Consider the following 27,431-nt stretch of genomic DNA (forward strand, 5'->3'; position numbering starts at 1 on the left):
GGAGACTTTGAGATCGATATTGTCGTCCAAATAGGTTTTGAACGTTTCCCAAACGATCGGCCCATGTGTGAGAGAGGGTCTGGTAGATAAAGAGGGGGTTCCACCTACTGAAAGAATAACGGGGGTATGGTCACTGGCTATATCACAAATATTTTCAATATTTTTACTCAATGAATTAGAGGTGTTTGTGACAAAGAAATCGAGTATATCCGGGTTTCTGTTTGAATGGGTGGGCCAATATGTAGGACCTGTTGGTGAAACGAAGGAGTAGTGATAGTTTGAAATGACTGAGTGAAGAATTTTCCCCCTGTGATTGTTGGAAAAACAGCCCCACATAGGATGTTTAGCATTAAAATCTCCTCCCGCAATAAAAGAATTACCTAGAGAGTTGAAAAAATTAACGTAGTCTTCTTGACGGATGGAATTACAAGGAGGGCTGTAAACCGAGGATATAGTTAAAGGTGCGTTGTTAATTTTAATAGAAATATTTGTTGCTTGGATTGATGGTTTTTGGTAAGGAACTAGAACATTGTGTTGGATTGAATTGGATACAAGTATACAGGATCCAGCATGAGCTGTGCCATCGGGATGATCGGATCTGTACAATGAATAATTATGGATTTTGAAGATGGATTTAGCAGTGAAATGGGTTTCGGTTAGTAAGGCAATGTCAATTTTGTGGTCGTATAAAACGGTTTCTAGTTCATTTTTGTGTTGTTGGAGGCCGTTTGAGTTCCAGAGGAATAATCTGAGAGAAGAGTTATTGTTTGAGTTATTGTTAGTCATTTTTGAGAAGTATTTTGTTAATAACAGTAGTGAGGAGAGAAATTAGGGGGTTGATTAAAGATTTTAAATCTAATATAAATGATGCAAGTTGCTGGGAAAGGGCATCAGAGGTGGTATTATTAACATGAGCATCATTGATCTGGGAATGGTTGGAGGGGGTGGTTTGGCTAGTAATCGTAGCATAAGAGGGATTATGTGTTGGGTTGAGGGGAATTTGGTTGGGAGTGATACCAATGGGTGCTTGTACATTGGTGTTAGCATTTGATACATTTGAATTTGGATTAGAAAATGTTTTGGAGGTGTTTTTAGAGTTGGTCATTTTTTTCTGTTGGAGATCCTTGAAGATCGGGCAGCCGCGGTAGTTGGCAGGATGAGGTCCACCGCACAAGGTACATTTCGGCGGGTCTTCTTTGAGTTTCTGACACTCGGAGGTTGAATGATGGCCGTCACACTTGACACATCGGGGTTGATGGTTACAGTAACTCCTAGTATGACCGAAATTTTGGCAGCGGTGGCATTGGATTGCCTGTTTATTAGGTCTAGGTTCTTCGAATTTAATCATAGAGTGGCAGATTGATTTTACTTTGAATATATCGCTATTGTTTATATTGGGTTCGAGGTCGATGAAGAAAACGGGTAATGGTTTTTTAGTAAGTCGTTGAAGAACGTTGACGACTTGTTTAACCTTGAAGCCTAGATGCTCGATTTCTTCAGTTAAGAAATCGATTGGAGTTGAGTGGTGGAGGTTTTTGAGAACAACCCGAAAGGATTTTTCCTGTTTGATCTGGTACGTATGAAAATCGATATTTTTGGATTTTAGCATTTTAACAATTTTTCTGAAGTCATCAGGTAAATTGAGTTGAAGTTTTAGGCTTGATGTGTTGCTTTTACAAGTGAATTCTGTAGAATCGATAAGTAATTTTATGGCTGAACAGAATTTTTGGTAATCAATATCAGTTTTAATGAAGATAGGAGGGGGGCGATGTGTGGTCGGTATAATCGTGTCTGTGGTTTCCATATCTAGTTCATTATCATTTTGTAGGGCTGAGTAGCGATTGTTCGATTTAAATAGATTATCGTTCGGTTGTTTTGATTTCGGTGAACCACCGGGAGAGGTGAGCGATCTTTTATTATGAACCGTGGGTATAACAGTCCAGTCGTCGGCTGAAGCTTTTTCCCTATCGGATATTTGCTCGTTATTATTAATGACTCTGTTGCGATTTACTATGGTGATAGGAGAGACTGGCTTATTAATTGTTGGTCTTGTATTACTTTTTGCGATAGGAATCGGTGGGTGATTAGGAAGACTCATAATGATGTTGATAAGTAACGGTTGAAGGTAATTATGAAGTAATAATACATTACCGAAGGTACAGGTATGCGACGAAACTGGTCACAACAACTACACACGCTATCGGAAGCTGATAAAGACGGAACGCTTGACAATATACGTGTGGACGGTAAGACGTCTATGCACGAACTGAAATTTTAAGTTAAAAAAAAAGATTTAAATTTAGTGATTTAAAATTGCAGAGGCCAAACGTCCTATGGGTAGGTATAAATCTATATAACTGCCGGGGGCCAAATGTCCTATCTTAATAATAGACGGGGACGAAACGTCCGTGGACTTGTTTTTTGACGGGGACGAATTGGCGGGGGGCGAATTGTCCTTTTACCGTATTATGTATGTATTATTGTATTATATTATATGTATATTTTATAAGAATAAAAATCAATTATGTTGTGCCATATAATTAAATATATGAAATGAATAATTTTAATATTTTATGAACTAATATATAATATCAATATGTTATGGGGTTAAAATATTTGGACGAAAATAGTCACAAACCTTGTAAAAAAAAAAAAAACAATGTAGAAGAAAATGAAATGTACTTTTTTTTTGGTAGGGATATGCATGATTACGATACTATTATATACTGTACGGTTGTACATAATACGTATATATATATAAACCATTTATATCGCGTATGGGTCTTATTTCCGGTCATGAATAAATTTTAGGCAAGGTGTTGTAGATCATATTTCGACGTTTAGGTTTTCCTAATCTTAGTCTAAGTGAAAAATATTGAAGAATGTCTTGGATTTAAAACAAATCCAAAAAAAATTATTTAAGCTTTATTCGTTATACGATATATTCAGAGTAGGTATTTTAAAACATTTTAGATTCTTATTAATCCTTAAACGAATTTAAAATAATTATTTTCAGCTTTTTACTTCGCATATTTTATTTTTTCTAAAAAAAAAAATACCTATAAATTGATATACTTGTATCTCTCATCAAATTGGATTTGAGTTTTTGTAAGCAGTAATGTTGTAGTATGTACCTACATAAATAAAAAATCGAATTTTTAATACCCAATTCATAAACTAATTTTATTTTTCCATAAATTATTAAAAATAGTATTGAGTCCGAATATATTTTTTAAATAATAAAAACGTACTTTGGTAACGTTTTTTTATATATTTGAGTTCAGATACACAAATATAGGTATTATACTTAAGGGATTTCATTTTATGTTTCTTTGTAAATTCGGTATGTGGCTAAGGAGCTATATTGGTATTACAATTTGGCGTATATGTTCTTTCGGTTAACACATTTTTTCGGGCAGTTAAAGAGCTTAAAAAGTTTTATGCAGCAGCTCTACAGATTGGAAATCGAGCATAGATTGTATTAGATATAGGAGAACTTACCAGTAGTTTTAAGAGGACGCCACACTTGCATGTGTTGTCTCCGTTTTATAAGTGCGTAACATAGCAAAATTTGTTTCGCAAGGGAAAGACCCGATAAAGCCACAGATATAACTAAGAAACAAAATTTTCACCTTATAAAAAGGGGAATTTTGTCTGTGCAATATCGTTTTTATTTTTTTTCGATATCAATTATACAAAAAAAGTTCTCAATGTTTCTAAATACATTATTTTTGTGTTTTTTTAATCATGAATAACTTTTTTTTTAGTTCTGATATCGAAAAAATACAAACGACATTGCACAGACAAAATTCTCTTTTTTTATAAGGTGAAAATTTCGTTTCTCAGTTATCACTGTAGCTTTCTCGGTTCTTTCTCGCGCGAAATAGTTTTTGTTATGTTACGCACTTGTGAAACAGAGACAACACATGCGGGTGTGGTGTCCCGAAATCATTAAAAATGCGAAAAACGTCATTTTACCAACGTTTTTATCAGACATGCCCGGACGTCAGTGTCGTTTCTCGCACGCTATAATCTATTTATTAAAAGTTGTTCTGAAATTAAAAATTAAAATTAAATTCTAAACAAAGTTCATAATATAATTCATTGAACCGTTGTGTAAAATCAGTGATAAATACAATTTTTTTTAAAACTTTAATGATTGAGTGAAACCAACAAAAGTATGTTTGTTTATAAAGATGTATTTATAAGGCACGCCCCATATTAACGAAGACAAGCATTTATCGTTTTTAATTTATTATATATTTTACGAAAAAGCTTAATTTATTTAAAGTGTGTTACGAGTAAGGACTCCGTTTTTCTTAATCACTTTTAATAACATTATATAGGCGAGATTGTGGATCATCCATTATTAACTTTTCCTCATCACAACGTTTAATCTAATTAAAACATAAAAATATAATTTACGTTGGAAAATGTATACAATTAAATGTATGATATATTATCCTAATTATAGTAAATAGTATAAAAATGTTCCTTCTGCTATTAAGATTGTATCATACATGTCTAGTTTGTATCTAAAATAGGTATCTAAAGAAATGTAGAGTTTGTGAAAGCCATCAGTTTATAGTTTAATAGGTAGGTATATGCCTCATAAAAACATGCTTCAAAATTTAAACCTAGAGAACATTGCTTGTACTATAGAGGCTCAATTGAAGAATAAGTTATTTGTATATTTACTATTTTGCTATATTTATTATATTATGAAATATTTAAATGAGACTAATGTTTTTACAAATTACTTACAAATTATGTTAAATTATTCATATGCTCAGATTGGTTAAAAATAGTTGGTTTGGTTTAAATAACCATATAAAATATAACTGCAAGTCTTTAAAAAGTTGTATGGTTTTCTTTGAAAAATATTATATTTTCTTCCAAAACATTAGGTATATCGTTTGGAATTTAGATTCAATTCATTTCGACAGTTGTAATATATCTACTTAATAACGTTTACTTTTTAACATATACTAATTCTCGTTTATATAGAGAAGATATACGAGCAACCCCCCAGCACACCTTTAACTTTTCCATTTATAGAAAAGTGGTAATATTTCGGAATCGTAGGATATTTAGGTGATGAAATATTTGGCTCTTATCATTACAATATCAATAAAGAGAATATGATTTAATAAAAAAAAATACGTCACTTTTGAAATCTTAGGAACAATGGCTTTAAGAGAAATTAAACATTGCTTTTTCATAATAATTTACCATACATAACTACAAACTTTTTTCTTAAACTGTTTGAAGAAAATGGATCATATCCAATAACAGTTTTAATTTAAATTTTAAATCAATGGGCTAAATAAAGAATAAATAGACAAAGAATACACATTGAATTGAAATAAAAAAACTAATTTCAAGTTTGAAATCTTAGATAGGTACAGATGTACAATGACTTTTAGAGAAATTAAAGAATAATTAAGAATACATGAAAACGAGTTCTACAAATTTCCCATAAATGCGGGTTATTGCGATAACATATATCAATACCAATTGTCATTAAAGTTATCTAATTACATATAATCCATTTATATATATAAGTATACGTATATGTTCGGTACGTCAGTCGGTTGCTTGATACGCTTTGGAGTGTTTCGTACCTTTCGTATGTGTTTTTGTTTTGTTTATCATTTCGTAATTTATACTTCGTCCGTTTTTATACATATTACTGTGATGTCGTTAAGTAAACCTAGTCAAGGTAAAAAGCGTAAGCATATGTCTCTTTCTCTTAACGATAAACTCTGTGTTATTGAAAAACTCGAAAAAGGAGCATCTGTGTCAAGCTTTTGTGCGCAATATGGGATAGCTAAACAAACCGTCTCAGACATAAGAAAGATACAATAAAATATGCAATAACATTTTTATAAGTTTATAATTTACGATTTTTGGTTATTTTGTTTAATCCGGACTTTCATTAATTCGGACAACCTAGAGCTCCAATTAGTCCGGATTAATGAGGTTCTACTGTACTCATTCTAGTAATTTTATCATAGGGATGATTAGATAGTGATATAAAAACAATATAATATCTATATATTTATCCTAAAATAATAGAGTTTTAGTTATTAGAATACGACTCTTATAGAGACTCTAGATATAATGTATAGGACCTTTTTATAATGATAACTTTCAAACAATTATTGAAACATTGTTGTATGGTAACATTTATTAAACATTTATAAACAATACATTTTATATTAATTAATAGTGCCTTATAATTTTGAAGTTTGAATATTCGTATTTGTCTAATGCAAAATCAACCTTTATCTTGTATAATAACTGTGCGTAAATATTATATTTTTAATAATTTATAAGTTTATAACACGATAATATAAAAATGTTATGTATATTTTTCGTAGATTGAAGATAATATTTTGTGTAAAAAAAAAAGAAACCAACATATTATAAAATGAACATAATATTTATGTTAACAGTTATCTGTTCTATATTAAACATGAGTTGCATATTCCGTGGATCTAATAAAAAACAAAAGATGGAAGTAAGCGTGTTCAAAAAATGTATTTATTATGAAAAATAGCAATTTTTTATGTTTATTTTTAAACGAACGGATAAACCTTGAAACAATTTTTAAAGAGATAAAAGAACTAACAAAAAAAAAATCGAAGACGGTCAGCTTGCTATAATAAATTCACCCAATGTGACCACTAGAGACGTAAATGCAATGGGATCCATTAAAATTGGCTATCATTATATTATCATGGACATGTTAAAACAATACTTTAATAAAGGCGAGACCCCTCTTAACAGCATAGGCGGAGACCTTAAATGGCTCAGATATTTTCATTCAAAAAACACCAAACAACGCTTCAAACTATACAACTATACTACAAAAATTCCGTCATAAATAACTTCTACAATGAAACCATGAGAAATACAAGCCAACCATATTTGTGAAAAAATGGTCCAAAAAAGCGTGGCCTTGTTTTGCCCTCACACCGCCAGCCATAGTATTTTTTAATCGGTATTATACTAAAATTATATATTGATAACTCGAAAAAATATACTTATATACTAGGTATATCGTATTACCTCAGCGGTGAATTGTATTGAACTATATTTTGTATAATATAATAATAAATAATATTTTTTGGATTTCATCGATATCAATCGCGTTAAGTGTATTTAATGTTTATATGAGTGTAGTGGATTGGTCATCCACTTCTCCTTTCGACGAAACTTTAAATAATATTATTATTAATACCTAATTTATATTATATCCAACATTTTTAGAATAATATACATAGATTAAAAATACTTTGAATGATATTCTACTTAGGTTGTTGTTTAAAAGAGTAAAAATCTTGCTAAAACAATGACGATATATATATAAAAGACTTAATTAATATAAACATATTAGCGGACTGCTTACTTTGTGAGTTATCATTCGACACAGTTTTCCATTCAACACAATTATTGTACATAGCTAAAAGAATAAAATAAATTAAAAAGATAAACAGCGAAATAAGATAAAACAATGCGATAAAATTTTTATCACACTACAACTTAAAGTTAAAAAAAATATATTTTCAAAAACTTTAGTGGTTTCTAAAATAATGAGCGTCTTGTGTTATTCACGTCACGAATCATCCCATTCACTGTGATAATACCAACCGAAATAAGCAATTAAAATTAAGTATATTTTAGACACTTTTGACGTAAAATTAATCGCGATGTGGTCTTATTTTCCGTTCGTATATTTCAAAAATCGTATCGTGTACAATGTTTACATGGCAGCGTTTAATAGCTTAAACTTTGAACTTTAAACTCTGAATCGTATAATTAATTATCGCGGGCGGCGTGTATTAATTGTGTATATAATAGTCATATAGTTAAAGTTGTAGGTACATATTAATATGTATTATAATTATATTGTTTTTTTTTACTGACACGTCAATTTCACTCTTTAAAATTCTAAACTTTGGCGGATTTTTATACACGGATACGCCATATTGTAATAAAATACTGCTCCTCATCCAGCAGCGCGTTAATTCTTTTCAACCCTCAAAAATTCAAAATATTATAGACAGGTATTACTGCAAACAATATCATAATTTCCTGTTGTATAATAATATATTGTTATCGAATATCTATATTTAAAAATATCACAATATATGTACACTACTATATAATATAATATCTTAATGTGTATTGTTTACATTTGCTTAACAGTCTAAATATATTTATCGAACTGTTATCTGAAACGACAAAAAATGATTTAAAAAGTGATCCGGAGGAGGGGAGGGGGTGGATATTTTGAAAATGTTGGTTAAGAATTCATTAAAATCGTATAACAACAAATGATTGATGAAAGATCTATTTGTTCAACATTTTTATGTAGGCCGAAGATGAATTCCCCGTTAAACAGGAAATTCGTTGGTTTCAATTCTATGCCTATCCATACTTAATATATAGGTATTAGTAATTCAACTATTTGTATATAATATTATCATAGAGTTATAGGACCCATTAAATTGCCAATCCAGGGACGGATCCAGCCCGAGATTATGTTGGGGGGGGTGGGGGTGGGGGGTGAATATTTCACATACAAAAATTAAAATATCAAATACAATAGAATATGTGGGCAAGCGCGCATATATTATATGTTCAAAAATATATTTATGATAGAACTATATTGTCAACATCAGCAGATATTTTTTCATACTTATTAGTAGGTTCGGATTTGAAGGCAAATGCCTTTCTTTTATTTATCATAATAGAAAAATAATTTTTATACAAAAATGTGTTTCATTTAATTTCTTAGACGATGGATGCATTTTTTTTTGCCTTTTTACTTATAAATGCCTTTTTGCCTTTTTTTTTACCTTTTGTACTTATAAATGCCTATTTTGTGTTTAATTTTTTCTATCAAGTAGCAATCTTAATTTAGATAATTATTTAAGTATGAAATACGCCCCGATAACTTCGGTGGACGTAGAAAGATCGTTTTCGATGTACAAAAATATTTTAACCCCTAACCGTAGCCGTTTTTCTGAAGACAGCCTATCAAAATACATGGTAGTCAATTTTTTTTTTAATACCAACTAGTTTATTTTGCATGCAGTTTTAATTTTTAATTAGTATTTTCTCAAAATGTGTGCAATTGAAAGTGTTTAAAAAATGTTCACTTTTTTATTTTGTAGTATATTTATGAATTGCCTTTTTATATAAATTAAATGTCTTTTTTTGCCTTTTTTTACATTTTAAATGCTTTTTTTTATTGATTATATTGCCCTTAAATCCGAACCCTGCTCATTGGGTATACAATAATTGTCGTGGTCGCCGTCATCAGTCAGACAGTTTTCTGGGAAAAAATAACCATTATTTTGCTAAAAATGAACGAAAATAAAATCCTAATACACCGTTGAAAAGAAGACATTTCACTGAAAAACTACGTATATATAAACGGAAGAATTGCTCTGATAACCGAGTAAATTATAAGGCCATATTACCATAAAGATGCTTATACAAATTGACAATTATCGACTATTTGTCGACCGCGGCACTCAACGTGTTAAAATTAGTTTTGATTCTTTTTACTGGGCATTTTTCTTAAACAAAACACAGCTTACGGGCGGCCCCCCTCCGCCCACTACTGAATCCGCGCATGTGCCAATCACGATGAACACTGTTCAATTTATAAAACATATTATCATTGTCATTATCATAAAAATGTATACAAGTAATAATGTCCTATAGTTTAAAGTCATCATTTATCTTATTAATTTTGATGACGAATGTGTATTATTCTAATGTGCTGCAATAATTAAATTATTGTCAGTCGTGACTGGTGACTTACTAATTAAAAACAATAATAGTAAAAATAACGTCGTTACAAAAATAAAACACACAATTGAAATTAAAATTATTGTTATGAAATATCCTAATAACTGCAAGTCGATTGCTTTTTAGTATAAATGCGAACAATTTACAAGAGATAGCAGTTATGCATTGTACCATATTATATTATGCATTTCTTTAAAAGTTCATATACCATTTAACCTATTTATTAAATAGCAATAATAGAACTTTTTTTCAGGTATGAAATTGTTTGCTTATACGCGGCCTTATCCACCCCAAAAAGAAAACAATATTTTTAATACTTTCAATCCGTCCCGTCTTGACTACCTATATTATACTAACGAGAGACTAAAATATTAAATACGGCGAAAGTTGTATATACATCACAATTTTTGAACAAAAATTTCAACTTGAACAAAACCCCCTAAATAATTTTATACGCATCATTAACCGTTTTGAAAGTTCTGAGTTGGCTTTAGTCAAAAAATCAATTCGCAATAGTATGATGGCTTTATATATAGGTTCGTGTAAAGCACGAAAAAAAATTATTTCCGCGCATACAAACGACAATAAAAATAAGCCAACCCTAAAGAATACCATCACTTACAATGTCTACAGTTAAATCGCAGCTATAAGTATAATATTTAGTAATTAATGTAAACCTATTAACATATACCTAAGTATAATTAATAAGGGATTTAACATGTACAACAATATAACGAGAGCGTTTAAAAATTTAATTTACCGCAGCTTACCATATTTTAAAACGGTACATAAAAGATATTATAATATTTCATGTAGATATTATACATACATATTTTGTTTTTCAATTACACTTATTATTACATAGCGAGACGCAGAAACAGAAAAAAGTTGGTGGTTATTATAGAGTAGGGCTCGTTGAAGAAAAAAAAGTGTAACATTACTTCGTTTAAACGTATATCAATAAAATAGGCATAGGTAGTATATGATGGCATATGGTTTGATTAAGCCGCGCGTATTTACATGAATAAAATATTCCTTGTGAGGTTGTATAATGAATGCGATTGCAAGGATAATAATATAGGCGCGAGCCGGCAGAGGATGGCTCTCGACCCAGTTATACTGTTCAACTACGCAGGTGCACGATGGTGACGATGAGAACTGAATAAAACTGAGAGCATATTTTACACAGAATCGTGCATGATGGTGTCCAAATAGTTGCGTTAACCATTGGCATAAATTCGGACGAAATACATTTTACATAATAATATTACATGTATATTTTTATTCCCGCCAAGGGTTCGAATTAAAGTGGTTGATTTGATAATATATTATTTATTAAGGACTAATGTAATATGCACCTTATTATAATATTGACCGCGCGCAGCACTCAGCAGCAGTGTAGGTTTTAGACTTAGGAAATAGGTATGATATTATACCTATGCGAAATTAAAATAAATATAGTCGAACGGGTGTTTATAGATTGTGTATATATAGTTAACGGTTCGAGATTACTATACCTAGTAATAAATTAATATAGCTAATTTTAATCTAAATGCAATTTTGTACTCGGACCGAACGCTAATTGCAGTTAAGGGGGCTCCAGCGTATCATGTTTTAAGGAGTAATATTTAGGCAATTCACATAACATGAATATTTGGGCTATGTCTATGTGTGAGTAGTAAATGAACATTAGTGTGTGTAATCCATTATCGCGTGCCTCGGACTATCGGTCGACAGTATTACGAATTCCCAGAACTACGTATAATTAAAATGCTATAAAAATGACTAAATATGTTCAATTGCGCGCGTTATCTTTTACTATTATATTACCTACTCACTACTCGGCTTTCGCTGCAATTCGCAAAAATGTGCAATTACATTATACTACACAAGAGAGTCACTTTGTTATTTCATAGTTATGAACTATAACCAAAAAATGATTTGACAATCAAATGAATAATAAAAACATTTATAAAAAAGGGTTTGAATTTCTCGTAAATATTATATTTATTCATTCAATATTAGACTGTCTTTTAAAACTTCAGATAAAAAGTATTCTGTAAAAAATGTTGTTAGTTGAGACTTCATATTTTTATCCCAGAAATCATCGTCTTTTTCAATTTTTTCATACATCAAACCTGTACACAAATAACTTATTTATTATACATTTTAATTAGAATCCTATTAGTTCAAAACAAAATAATATTACCTTTAGGTGTCCAGATACAAAAATAACAAAACATTTTGCGTGTTATGTGCAGTTGACCCTGGACTTGATAAAAGTAACTATCATTTCTTTTTAGATGTAGTTGACCGTTTTCAATAGTGCAACTTTTTATTTTTTTCATTAAAATTCCTTCTTCTGGAGTAAAACTCTTAGCAGACGCTGGACATTTAATTTCGACGAGACTATCATTGTCTATTAGTCCATCGGGAGACGCCGCTAAAAATTGTAAATTTGCATCTACAAATAAACCTGCACTTTCAATTTTTTTTCCAATTATTTTCTCCAACTCTTCTTTAGCCATATCTTCGTGTGCAATTCCATATCGCGTAGCAGCATTACCACTAAAAGTCCCATACAACATTTCTTTTATTACCTTTTCGCGAGACGTGGTTTGGCGCATTTTACATAATTTACCAAACACTGAAGCAGTGAGTCTAAAAAATAAAAATGTATACATTTTAAAACATTTTAAAACATTCATATAAACTTATTATTTTGTTAAAAAAATATGAAATATCTACCTTTTTTTTCGCTCCAAATGCCATTCATCACATTGATGTTGTCTTTTAGTATTCATTTCTAAGTCTATAATTTGTTTTTCAGTTAATTTTAAATTTTCCATGAACTTATTTTTTAACTGTTTGATTTCAACATCAGTAAGTTCAGAAAGTGGGTCATGAGACACATTTCCATAGTTTTCATCTGGTCCTCCTATTGTTGTACATTTTTTTCTATTTTTTGGTCCACTAAAAAGACATCGCCGTCGTTTTCGAGTTTCAGCTCTTACTATATGCCTTTTAATATACATTTTTGTAAATCTCCCTGGGCTTTTATTTGTTACATGTTTGTTAAACAAAGAAAGACGGTTTGGTCCTGAATTATATGCAGTGACTGCTGCGCTACACCTTAGTTGATAAGACCCTTTCAATGAAAAATTTACGCGTTTCCCTCCGACATATTTGGTTAAAATTGAATTATAAAGTTCAGCTGAATTGTTATTATAGCCATACATTAAACTTTCGGTATGATAAGTTAGAAGATTTCGGGCTCTACAAATATCATCCCAAACACCAAAGATTTTTAAATCGGGTACGATGTTTTCTTCTCCTAAAACATATATAATACAAGCGTCAAGAAAACCAAACAATAATTTAAGAAAAAACTGAGAATTTGTTTTTTTATTGTAACTCTAAAAATATAACCGTAGATGATGCATCACAGAATGATTATATGCACCATAATATTTTCAAAATACTGCGATTATTTTTTAACTATTTATAGGTCAAAAATCTTGAAAATGTATTATAACCGTCCTCATAAGTTGTTGTTATTGAACATTAAAAAAAGCCGAGCATTCGTCTACAGTAATTTTTTATGAGCGCCTAAAGTTAAAATGTTGATAAAATTTATCAATATCACGAAAATTGGCATTTTTTCGAGTTAGAATATATAACAATTTTTCTATTTATATCTAAGATTTAAAAATATATTAAAAAATTCCCCTTAAATTTTCCTACATTTAACAAATAATACAAATAAGTTTACTGGAAATTCAAGTTAATTTTTACGTGCGTTTGAAGTTACATATTAGGTATATATTCACTCGTAAATTATCTAATTCTCATTTCTCATACAACGATTTTCTTATTTTGTCGTTATTTAAAAACTATTAACTTGAAATTTATATATTATGAGTTATTTATAGTTATTTTTAAGTTTTTATTCTATAAATCATAAATGTCATACAAACATACAGTACACAAATAAAAATTACATACCTTTCTTTTGACCCTCACAAAAATACGATTGGCATTTAGTGTGGTCTCCGAAAACATGATTAGGTCCGTTTGTTATATCTGCTTTGAGTAAAGTCAGTGTTGCTTCATATGTGCGATCTGTTTGTTCAAGTCTTCTATATTTTATCGCTTCAGTGACAGCATACCGAAGCCTAAGTAAGCGATCATGAACCACTTTCCGATAACAACCAGGTATGACATCTCCTTTATCATTTTTTCTTTTCCCACTTATATCTCTAAGACGATTTATGTAGTTACGTAGTAAATGATTAGTACATTCTACTTTTTTTATAACAACATTTGTACCATATGGCTTTTCCAATCTTAAACGTTTCATAATACTACTGTCACCATCTCCTTTTTTATAATATATTCAATAATACAACGTATAAGTAAATGAAAATATTTATGCAAAAAAAAAAAAATAAAGTCACTTACCTATTAACTGAGAATATATAACATTATGCATATGCAGACTTTGCTTGAACCCTTCAACAATAATATCGGCTTCCATCGCGGTTGAGGCCGAATTCCAATTTTTGAAACATAAATGATCCTGTGCTATTTCGTCACGGTTTTCAGCTAATTGACATATACAACAATATTTGTTTCTGACTCCACAAAATATAACTTTTGTCGAAAACTGGTTTTGCGTAAAAATTCCCGTTTTTCCGTTATTTTTTTTAGGGTTTTTCCCTGCGCGTTTGAAAAGTATTGGAAATTTTTTACTTTTGACCCCCCAAAGTACCAACTAGATTCACTTTCCTTTCAGAAAAGAGGCTGAAGTCAAAAATCGAAGCACTATTACTGGTAGAAATTTTGTCCCCAGGCACAAATAAAAAAAAAAAAAAAAAAAACACACATCATTGTAAAATCAATACATTCATCAGTCCGTTCAGAATCTAAAATTCAATCTATTCAATATATTATAAATACCTACCTCATCATTGTTTTCATGATCTTCGAGTTTTTTGCGTTTCAAGTTAGCCAAATTTGGTTTTTTCCGTGGTGCACATAGCTTGAGACGCGCTTTTTTACCAAAACGCCAGTCTTCATTCATTTTAAAATTTAAAAAAGTAATCACGGACAAGAAAAACAAATTGAACTTAACCGGCTGAATACTTGAACACAACTAATCATATTTTGTTTTGTAGTAACATAAATTTACTTATTACCATATATTTTATACTTTACAATTATTATATAATATATTATTATTTCATTTCCGTAGTCATTAGCTCTAATTGATTTATAATCGTTCGGAATGAGGGTACTATTGTTATGGCTACTAAGATTCTTAGAAATGTTCTAACGCCCATACGCGCATGCACAAGTCAATAAACACGAAGTAAATACTTTTGCTCCTGCTCTAGGACAGCAATTTTATGCAAACAGTACCAAAAGAGAAATGAAAATTCAGGTTGTTTTGATCGACTTATATTAATTTTGAAAAGATGATTATATTCGTTAGTCTATTTTCTAGGTTTGCTCGGAAGTAGATTTACGATTTTATTTTTAGTTAATATAATATAATGCATAATAAGTTTACATTTTTCTCAAAATAAACTTATACTTAACTTTGTTGTAGATAGGGACGAAATTAAATATATAAAAATCCACTTCCGAGTAAACTTAGAAAAGAGGAATGCAAATCGAATTCCGTTTTCAAAATTGAAATCGAGCTACTGGAAGTATGTTTAATTTTCTTTCGCTTATTGGTCTAAATGTATGGAAAAAATGTAGTGCTGCAGCCCCCTTAAGCAAATAATATATACCTACGTATAGTTATTTAAATAATTAGTTCAGAGTTCCCCATTAGCCCTGAACTGCAGCTGCTTGTCAAGATTGAATTTGATCGAAATCCGTGATCAGCATAATAATATTTGAAATACGTTTTTATTTTCCATACGGGCTTTGGATTTTTTTTTTCAACGGCTTATTTTCACGTTAACGATATTAAAACCGTACACAGCCATACATATACTTTATTGTAGATAATTATAGAAATACATTTGTTATACTGCTCTATAGAGTCAATTTTATGAATTTTTACATTCCAATTTAATATTTTAAATTAGTTTTCGAGCTCTAGCCTTATGCATTACGTTATAGGTAAATATTGAAATCGCGTAGTATGTTATTTTTGAATTTTGATACGCGATTACGAGTATTGTATTTCCCGCGGAGTTGTATATATGCACATAAATCTACTATGCCGGGCGATTCTTTTATCATTGAACACTCATTATTTCAAAAATTACTAATATTTTTTTACATAGTTTCAAGTCGTTCGAAAACCAACGTTTTTATTAAAAAACTTTATTGTAAAATATTTTTTATCCTTATAATTTTTAAGTTTTTTACTTTTTTGAATGACAACATAGAGTTTTAATTTCGTATTCCAAAGCAGAATATTTTTCTAAGTATTTTGATTCATAAAATTCAAATTTAGAACGAGTGGTTTATGAGTTATAAGTATTTAAAGTTTAGATTGGCAGAGTGGAGTGGTATGGAGTTACCCCGCAAAATGTTTGACCGCTACTCCACTTGTGTAAATTTTAAATACTTATAACTCATAAACTTCTTATGAATCAAAATACTTAGAAAAATATTCTGCTTTGGAATATGAAATTAAAACTCTATGTTGTCATTCAAAAAAGTAAAAAACTTAAAAATTATAAAGATAAAAAATATAATTTTTTAATAAAAACGTTGGTTTTTTAACAACTAGAAACTATGTAAAATAATATTTTCAAAAACATTAATCATTTTTTAAATAATAAGTGTTCGATGATAAAAGAATCACCCGGTATAATTGTTTTTTTATTCTAGCTTTCATTGTTTTCGAGATCTAAGATATAGATCATGTTTTTACATCTAAGATATAGTAAGAAAAACGTGTAATTTTATGAAAGCGAACTTCATTGATAAGTATAGATTGGCATGCCTGTAAATAAACTCCTAATAACTAATAAATATTGAATATTAATATTTAGCCAACCGATTCATCGGAAATCCAATATTCAAAAAATTATAAAATCATTTTCATCGAAAAAATATTCTAAACAATTTGTTTAAATAAACCTGATTGAAGGTCATATTTTAAAACTCTTGATATTCAATGAACAACCTAAAGTTAGTCCTGTGATATGGAGACACAGCAGACTCATATAATCTACTCAAATGACAATAGTATTAAAAATTATGACGTATCTAAATCAAAAAAATTTGAAATAGTGTATAGTTTATGACTTATTAATCTTTGTGTACTTATAGACTCTGAATACCTAAAATGCTAGGAACCAATATAAATCTAACGAATTTTATAATTTTTAAAAATGGTTGAATTATAATACAAATAAACATTAAATTCAGTCTTGGATATATGCATCATTTATATTTTTAAGGACTATATTATCGTTAAAACAAACATTTTAACATAACTGAGAAAAATTATTCGTTTGAATTTTGAATAATGAACATCAAAGTTCTCAAGAAAACTATATAATTTTGTTTATATTAAAAAAGTACGGTTCTCATTTGAAACAAATAAGTTTTTATGCTACGGGCACTTATTCACTGGTATAATGAAAATCTAAAAAAAATCGTATTAGGGACTTTAAGTAAGGCTCACAAATTCAAAAATTCATGATATTTGAATAAAATCGAGGGAAAAATAGGGGTGTATAATTCTGTATATATTTGTGACATATGTATATTTGCGCATTTTGTATGCAGTGTGCCCTTGTAAACGATTTGAATAAAGAAAGAACCAGAAGAATCTTAAATAAATATTATAACGAATACGAAGAAAACAATATATCGATAAACCGACATGGATATTATATTACTCGTTTGTGCATTTATTATACATTGTGCTAAATTAATATTATAATCATATATAATAATATATTGTGGTACTTGTCGTAAATCGAATAACCCGTCAGTGCAGTGCAGTGTTGTGTATTATATTATAAAACATTTAAATAGAAATGCTTTCCGAGTTTATAATAATTTTTAAATTTTAAATACCCACTCAGAGAAAAATAATATATACCTACCTAGCTAACAGTAATACCGCCAACATCGATAAAATAAAGTATAGTATAGTATATAATATATATATATATGGGACGTTACGTGTGTAATACCGGAAAAAAACGATTCAACGCAAATGTCATAAGCTGCTGCAGCGAACGATGTGCGCACAGATTGTGCGATATTATAAAACGTATAAAATTATTTAAGTAGGAAACTTGGAAATTGAAACATTATATATTTATATTGCATATTGTATACAGTGAAGTGTTTCATCGAGCATGATCATCCCTGTTTTTATTAATTTGTTTATTTCGGTGGAGTACGATTGCGCGCGTTTTACCTTTTTGGGCATACGATTGCGCGCGATGCCGGAATAAAAAAGAACATGCTTTTGACTATTCAAAAGCGTACGATTGCGCGTGAAATTGGATGCGACGTTGCCAATTTATTATTAAAATTTAAAATAATTATTATTATAAAAAAAATTATAAAAAAATTTGTTATTTGTCGTATATGTTGTTATTGTATTTATTTCTAATAACATTATAAACGTGGCATCACGTGTCAATTAATCAGTCAAAAATAGTACAAAAAGTTACAAATAGTACAAATAGTTACAAAAAATAACAGATGATACTTTATATTCACACTTAGTCTACATAAAAAGTTCGGATAATTACCATGCACCTATAATCTGTATATTTGGCAACGTTGATTAGAAGCAAAAATAATTTAGCACGCGCAATCGTACACCTAAAAAGGTACCGTTGATAAGGACCGCGCGCAATCGTATTACAGCCGTTTATTTATCCAAAAACTGATTATTTTTGGAATTTTTAAGCGTACCTATCAAACTATTAAATCACCATGGTTTAAATATTAAAATAATATGTAGTAGGTACCATTTGACGGAGTTTACAACCCGCGCCCCGTTATGTCTTTATTTTAGGCCATCACGGACAGATTTTAAGAACAGCATATTATATATTGCGGTGATATACGATCGCGTACGTTTACCTAACCTTTTAGTAGAACGATTGCGTACGATTTTTCTACCTAGAAACACTACGATTGCGTACGAAAATGAGTGAAACGTTGCCAATAGGTGCTAATAAATATAATTCAATTTAAAAACCATTATTATAGTCAATTAAAAACAATATAAAATATATAGGTATATAAATACAATAGAAATAATATAATTTAAAAAATTAAAAAGTTTAAGTTAACTAAAAACAATATTTATAGAATTATTATTGGTTAAAACCTTGGTATCGATAACCAGTTCCCGATAAAAAATTTAATACATTACCATCTATTTTAAATTGGTCATATAGTTTATTATTACATATGGTTAAGTTTTCAGATATCTTAATATTAGATAGTATTTTATAGATTATCGAAAATTATTGGCCCGAGAAAAATATTTACAGTAACGTTTATGAAATTGTTACAAATATAAGCAATCATTTCCTAAAATTAGTTATTTTACAAATTATCACGATTTCGAACAAAGGTAACATTGCACTAAGTTTGGATTGGTAGAATGTACGCAATAGTTTTAATGAAAAGGTCCACAAGCAATAGTATCATACGCAATCGGAACGCACCCGTATATTTGTACATACGTTATACGTAACTACAACAAGATTATTAATAACTTTTATTTTTATTTTTTTCACTTATTATTATAACATTTTATTTCCGTATATTACTTTAGCTTTTGAAATTTTTAGAAAATAATAGGCAGCACACTGCCTAAAAAGGCTGAAGATCTCTTATCTAAGGAGAACTCTAGCTGTGGTAATACGTTTTTTATTTTGATCAAATATGAATCTTTGTTATATGTTTGTTATTGTTAGGATGTTTTTTTTGAAAATTTTTATCTACCTATAATGGCTAAATATATCTAAATAAAAATTCAAAAGCGTAATTTCTGATTTATTAAAATGTTCGTGCCGCGCGATTACCTATACCTACTAAAGATTGTACTTATTAAAATAGAATTCACTCAAATATCAAATATGTTATGTCTTATGTGATGCGTAATATTGGATCTTGAATTTATTATACTTTACAATATTTACAAATATATTGATTAACTAATATTAATCACTAAGATTCTCAAATCATCAAAGCCTGAATTTATTTCAAATCCATTATCATTAACAGGATATTGTTTTCCTTAAATATAATTACACAAAGTTATCTCAAAAACTACTCATTCGAATTTCGATTGATATGTACATAAACATTAAAAAATCTGACGAAAAATTAACAAAAAAAAATCAAAAAAAGTGTTAGGTACTTATTTAAAAAGAACCAGTTAATATCACCCATATAGGATACTCCATGAACGACACATTATATAAAAATAGGTATTGAAAAATTGAAAAATCAGAATTCGAATAAATTCATGCAATAAATAAAAAAATAAAAATTGAAAAATGGGCCGGGTGAACATGTAAAATCTATACAATTATAATAATTTGCGGTGTATGTATACCCATAATAATGCACTATGATGCACTAATAATTTTTCGTATCATTTGAAATTAAATTTTCTTTTGTGATTAAATCCTTGCGTAAAGGGTTTAAATGGTATAGCTATATGTTCCTATATGTTATAATATGGCTTTATTGTAACAAATATATTATTATAACATCCATAATATTGTATACTATGAATACATAAACGCAAAGATTTTCGATTTTTCTCGTGACCGACATACAAAATCTAATACCTATACGTAATATGTATGTATTAGCATTTTAAAGACACCGGAAAACGAACGACGAATATTAATAATGTGGGTTTTCTCTCCGAAAATCTTAAAAGATTCTAGGGGACTCAATTGGTAAAACACAAAAGTAAATAATATATACAGCTTAATTTTTATTGATGCGTTAAAAAAAAAACCCCATAATATTATCATTTACAATAATGGCTGTTTGAAAATAGTTTGATTCAAAATATTAGACTTTTACCACTAAAGTATAATAGATATAGGCTATATATCAAAAACTGACTAAATGTTAGGTATTTTCATATAGTGTCAGACATTTTCTAGTTTTAGATCTAATATTTCTAAAATATCTAATCGTTAGTCTTAAACAAAAGGTGTGATGAAAATAACATTATTCACCATAGGCGGGGACCAAAATTACTCAGATATTTTCATTCAAAAAGCACCAAACGATACTTCAAACTATACAACTACTACAAAAATTCCGTCATAAATAACTTCTACAATGAAACTATGAGAAATGCAAGCCAACCGTATTTGTGAAAAAATGGTCCAAAAAAGCGTGGCCTTGATGAAAATATCTGCGCCGTTTAGGTCCCCGTTTATGCTGTTAAGAGGTGTCTAACCTTTATTAAAGTATTGTTTTAACATGTCCATGATAATATAATCATAGCCAATTTTAATGGATCCCACTGCATTTACGTCTCTAGTGGTCACATTGGGTGAATTTATTATAGCAGGCTGGCCGTCTTCGATTTTTTTGTTAGTTCTTTTATCTCTTTAAAAATTGTTTCAAGATTTGTCTGTTCCTTCAAAAAATAAACATAAAAAATTACTATTTTTCATAATAAATACATTTTTTGAACACGCTTACTTCCATCTTTTGTTTTTTATTAGATCCACGGAATGTGTAACGGGTTACCGGTATTTTTCCCGAAAATCCAAAAACCTGAAACCTTTTTTCGCGTACGTCTTTTCCCGAATGAACTTTTTCCCGAACATAATAATAATTCTTGCTCTGCACCCTTTCATACGTAATTTTTGACATTCCCAGTATGTTTTTCCGTTGACTGGTAATTTAGAACGTACGTAAATAAGACCATCGTAAATTAATTTCGCTTCGCCCAAAATTTTAATTTCAGCCATGATGGTGATTGGTAAAGTAAAAATAAAACAATTTTTACAATAAAACACTAGTTCGAAGAACTAGGAAGTAGAACGACTGCTGATAGTACACGCGACTACAATTATTACAATGTAATTATGATATCGGTGTGAAAATAGTTGAATGTTCATATTATAACGTTGGTGAAGTGCGATAAAGGCAAGATACCCGTAGCTTTTCATAAATACCATCTTCATCGCCGCACACGTCGCCAGCGGACCGCGACAATATGCTATTAATTAAATGTTGAAATTTTTTATTTCGGGTACAATAACCGTCGGGAAAAACGCATTCGAGAAAAAAGATTTCGGTTTTTCGCATTTTCGGGAAAAAGTGCATTCGGGAATTTCGATTCGGGAAAATCGTTGGGTACCATGTGTAACTTAGAGCTGGCGGTATTCACGGTATACCGGTGAGTCACCGGTATTTGGAACTACCAGTATTTAAAAATACCGGTATTTGAATATTCCGGTATACCGGTATTTTTCGGTACGGCGAGTAAAGATACGGTATTTATCGAATGTACGGTATTTACCAAAGAGACGGTATTTACCGAAAAATACCGAATTACCGGTATGTAAATACATACCGAATACCGGTGAGTGAATTTCACATACCGCCAGCTCTAGTGTAACTCGTGTTTAATATAGAACAGATAACTGTTAACGTGGATATTATGTTCATTTTATATGTTGGTTTTATTTTTTTTTTACACAAAATATTATCTTCAGTCTACGAAAAATATACATAACATTTTTATACTATCCTGTTATAAAGTTATAAATTATTAAAAATATAATATTTACGCACAGTTATTATACAAGATAAAGGTTGATTTTCCATTAGACAAATACGAATATTCAAACTTCAAAATTATTAGGTACTAATAATTAATATAAAATGGATTGTTTATAACTGTTTAATAAATGTTACCATACAACAATGTTTCAATAATTTTATTCTAGAATGAGGAATCAAAAATGCATGTTGTGGTGAAAAAAAATAAAAAATAATTTGGTTTTAAAAACGTAGTCTCGAAACGATAACTGTTTTTGAAATAATATGAGTGTTTTTTGCGCTAAATGAATCGTTCCGTATTGAAACATTTCTTGTTATTATTCGAATGACGCTGAACTATAGATCAGGCCAATATAATTACGTCCAATAAAGGTACGTCTAGCACTCTAACGTCGTTTATTTCAAAGGTTCATACCCATTTTGCCGACATATATACCAGTTTAAAATTTTTTTTTAACATCTCGGCCCGCCGACAAATTATTAATAAAGTTTCAATTTTCCCGATTCACCGACAGTTCACTGATCCATAATGGTTTTATCGAAAACGGATAAGATATTATAGCGATATTATTATGGTATGTTAATATGTTATCGATATAAGTTCAACATTTTAAATGTTTTTCCACACTTAAAAATATAAAATCCATATTATGTAGTATAGATTGGTGAATTTAGTTCATTCCAGCTGATTTTATAGTGAACTTTGGTATAACTATTGAAAAGTGATTATAGAAAATTGAATTAAAAATGGAATGGTTTAAAACAAAACATGAAAAATATCGAGATTTATTAGTTGTTGATAATTTTATTCATCGAGTGGACAGAATATAATAATATAATAATAGATTGAAATCAGAAGAAATCTCTTTAATAGAGTATGTCGACGATAGAATAAAATATCATATAATAATTTTATAATTTTTTTATTAATTATATTTACTTTTATTTTGTGTATAATAATATAATATCCTAACCTACTTTCATTTTTATTTAATATATCTACTAACTTTATGTATTAATAACCGTTTATACATGACAAATTTGTGTTTACTTTTATTTTTTAATAAGTCGGCGAATTGGGAAAATGTAAATAAATAGTCAGCGAACTGGGAAACTGGGATGTCGGCGAATTGAGATTCGGCAAATTGGGTTCCGGCGACGCGGAAAGTCACGATTTCGTACTGCAATCGCATTTCGGTGTTTCCTACTATTCTATTTATGCATATTGTATTGCGTTGAATAACTTATAGTACCTACTTATGCGTGGCTATTTCCTTCCGACAAAAAAAAAATAAAAATATCAACTTTTTCACGTCGCGTACAACTTGTTGAACGCGCGCGAATGGCTGCAAAGTGAATATTGTTTATTTAAACGCAAAACAGAAAAAAATTATAATAGGTACACAATATCAAATCATTATATACGACGGTAATAATGATATACAGCTTGCACTGCACGACTTTTGGTTCGAGGTCTCACGGTATGATTGTGTCGTAGTTTGAATTTTAAATTTAAAACCGTCGCGTACTCAAGCGTGCTCTGCAACGCTCATTTATACACTGCAGCTGCTGGCCGTTTGGGAAATGTTAACGTGTCACGGAAAAAAATGGCTATGAAATTTATTTAAAAAAATGACTTTATTATTTAAATTTCATCTGTTTCATGAAATCGTTATCCGCCGCCTACATATACGTTACCTATTCATATAGGCACGCGCGCAGAACCCATCTAAAACCTTTATTACTGCTTTATTATTGGTATACTATCATTTTTTTTTCTCTTATCGTCGGCTCTGAACTAAAACGAGTATCTGCCTATATATGGCTATAATAATATGGTATTATAATATTATTTTAATGATAAATCGAAACTCATTTTATGGCCGCTGCCGTTAAATAATCGCAACAATGTGATATTACCACCACCGTACTGCACATGCACTGTGCGTAGAGCAGCTGCAGCAGGTAGAAAACAGTGGTCGGAAAATCGATTATGAAACAACTAAAACCTCTCTATAAAATAGGTATATTATACGGTTTGTAAACACGGAACACCACGATTTGATGAGAAAACGAATAGCGTATATAGTTCACACCAAGATTACGCGGGTTTTATAAGCCAACGATTATATATTGCAATAAACTGCAAATCAATCGTTCGCAGAATATAACGGAAAATCCGCGAAAATATGCTCCGTTCACGGGTTGGGTAAAAAAATCACAATTTTATTTTATACATATTTATAATATTATATCATCACGTGTATTATATTATTATTATTATTACGTCGAGAATAATAAACGCGGGGACCGCGCAATAATGACATCGCGATCCACTAAAGTGATTAGATTAATGCGCCGCCATTTTCACGTTTTCGCGCAAAATACACATTGTATATCTTATTACGCGGGAGACGAAAATTAATAACGAAATTCAAGACCTAGGCGAGAATTTGGCGGTTTTTAAGTCAGTATATATATATATATATATATTATATATATATATATATATTCTACCTATATCGCGGCGGTGTCGTATTAATATACTGCACAATATATTTCGCGTATACAAAGGACCTTCGACGGTGGTGAGGGGGGCGGGTACCTCACATATTATATAATACCAGATCTGTCGTCTGTCACTGAATTTATGGTAACATAATATATATATATATATATTTATATATATATAATATATATTTATATATATATACAGGGCGATTTTTTTATCATGAACCACTCATTATTTCAAAAAGTATCAATGTTTTTTAAAATATTTTTTTACAAAGTTTCATATTGTTAAAAAAACAACGTTTTTATGAAAAAATTATATTTTTTAATATTTTTTATCCTTATAATTTTTTAAGTTTTTTACTTTTTTGAATGGCAACCTAGAGTTTTAATTTCATATTCCAAAGCAGAATATTTTTCTAAGTATTTTGATACGTAAAAATCGAATTTTGGACGAATAGTTCATGAGTTATAAGTATTTAAAGTTTAGACAAGCGGAGTAGTGGACAAACATTTTGCGGGGTAACCCCGTACCACTCCACTCCGCCAATCTAAACTTTAAATACTTATAACTCATGAACTATTCGTCCAAAATTCGATTTTTACGTATCAAAATACTTAGAAAAATATTCTGCTTTGGAATATGAAATTAAAACTCTAGGTTGCCATTCAAAAAAGTAAAAAACTTTAAAAATTATAAGGATAAAAAATATTAAAAAATATAATTTTTTCATAAAAACGTTGTTTTTTTAACAATATGAAACTTTGTAAAAAAATATTTTCAAAAACATTGATACTTTTTGAAATAATGAGTGGTTCATGATAAAAAAATCACCCTGTATATATATATAACTATTTACAATATAACATTTTACAAATTATTATATATATACATATCACATATACATATGGCGCGATTAATCACTTTTACAGATTGTTATATTTCATTTTATACTAAAACTACAGTCGTATACGACGATTGATGGACCGAGTCACTCAGACTGAGTTGTCGAGTGGACACTTTTAGGTTTTGACACTGTTGAAGTGAAGGTTTTTAAAACTTTAAACATATATCATCTTTATCCGTAGTGTTTATCATTCGCCTTACCTGCAAACAAATTAACGATTTTACTGCCTTTATATTTTATGCACTACAAAACTTCTATATATTATTTCAATAGAACATTTTGAAAATTGGTACTCATCTACGCGACAGCGTCTCATAACAGTGTTTGTCTTCTGAAGGGAGTCGGAGCCTTTGCGTTTTTATAATACAAACACATATTGTCTTACAGGAAAAACCCGGATTTCGTTACTTAATTATAGGTCATAAAAGGTTGACTTGGAGGAAAAGAAATAGTAGATAACGTATGGTCTGATGACACGTGCAAAATACGGAGCAATTGAATTGGCTCCCCAATACAGGTAGTCAATATTTTACCCTTACTAAGTACCTTTGAATTAGCTCCCAAGAATTTACTGTTGAATTGGCTCCCTACCGTTTTTTTTTTTCAAAAATTTATTGATTGCCAATATGTTAATAATTTAAAGTACGTATAATTCGTAATTCGTTACACAAAATTATATTAAAAAATTTAAAAACAGAAAATATTTTACCGAAGTGCGTCATTATAAAATTTATGTATATTATATAAATTAAAAAATTAGAAAAAACAGACAGTATTTTAGCAAAGTGCGTCATTATAAAATTTATACATAAAAATCAATAAGTTAAACAAAAATATTATATGTATAAGACTATTTTTCGGGGTCTATACTTATAATAATTTTTGTATCAGATTAAGTACTATCTAATACAGGTATAGAAAAAGTTGAATATATTTGGATTTTACATCGTAAAAGTAAACGCCTATAATATGAGAATCCCTGGTTAAAAAATAATATTTAACAATTTAAGGAGCCAATTTAAATATACATTTTTCAGGAGCCAATTCAAGGATCGAATTTATATTTACCCAAAATTGGGAGCCAATTCAATGGTAGCCGCAAAATATCCGTCCCTATTATATACCTAAGTAAAATACCGAAAATAAACGTCAATAATATATACTTATATACAAATAATATACAATACATACTTAACATAATATTATATACAAAGTATATCCTAACTGCGGCTATACAAGTGAAAAAAAAAAACGCGAACTTGTGAAAATGTCATTAAATAATGTTTTAATGGGATTCGATATAAATGATTTTCCTAGTGCGTGACGTATAAATGTGTGAGGTCTTAAGTGATCATTAGTGGGTGTGTATGATGACTATGGGATAAAAGAAATAACAGAGTGTTGTTCCTG

At 29.6% G+C, this 27,431-nt stretch overlaps 2 protein-coding genes across 2 annotated transcripts in view; one reads left to right on the forward strand and one right to left on the reverse strand.

The window, feature by feature from the left end:
- LOC149057004 (uncharacterized) overlaps positions 1–27,431 on the forward strand; it is a 106,691-nt gene that overhangs the window by 31,726 nt on the left and 47,534 nt on the right. The window lies entirely within an intron of this gene.
- LOC149057005 (uncharacterized) lies at positions 11,709–14,911 on the reverse strand. The gene is made up of 6 exons (XM_089223268.1): positions 14,788–14,911; positions 14,290–14,433; positions 13,834–14,208; positions 12,577–13,162; positions 12,038–12,489; positions 11,709–11,966 (listed from the first exon to the last, which is right to left on the reverse strand). The coding sequence occupies exons 1-6, from the start codon at positions 14,909–14,911 to the stop codon at positions 11,836–11,838; spliced, it is 1,812 nt and encodes a 603-aa protein (XP_089079394.1). The 3' UTR covers positions 11,709–11,835.

Source organism: Diuraphis noxia, unplaced genomic scaffold (genome assembly GCF_037042655.1).
Source record: "Diuraphis noxia isolate RWA-SAM2 unplaced genomic scaffold, SU_Dnox_SAM2 contig0003, whole genome shotgun sequence".
In the NCBI taxonomy this organism is placed as follows: domain Eukaryota; kingdom Metazoa; phylum Arthropoda; class Insecta; order Hemiptera; family Aphididae; genus Diuraphis; species Diuraphis noxia.

Coding starts and splice junctions, on each gene's coding strand:
- LOC149057005 (XM_089223268.1), bottom strand. CDS start 14,911: ATGAATGAAGACTGGCGTTTTGGTAAAAAAGCGCGTCTCAAGCTATGT. Junction 14,209..14,289: donor TATATATTCTCAGTTAATAG/GTAAGTGACTTT, acceptor ATTATAAAAAAG/GAGATGGTGACAGTAGTATT. Junction 12,490..12,576: donor CATTTGGAGCGAAAAAAAAG/GTAGATATTTCA, acceptor TTTATTTTTTAG/ACTCACTGCTTCAGTGTTTG.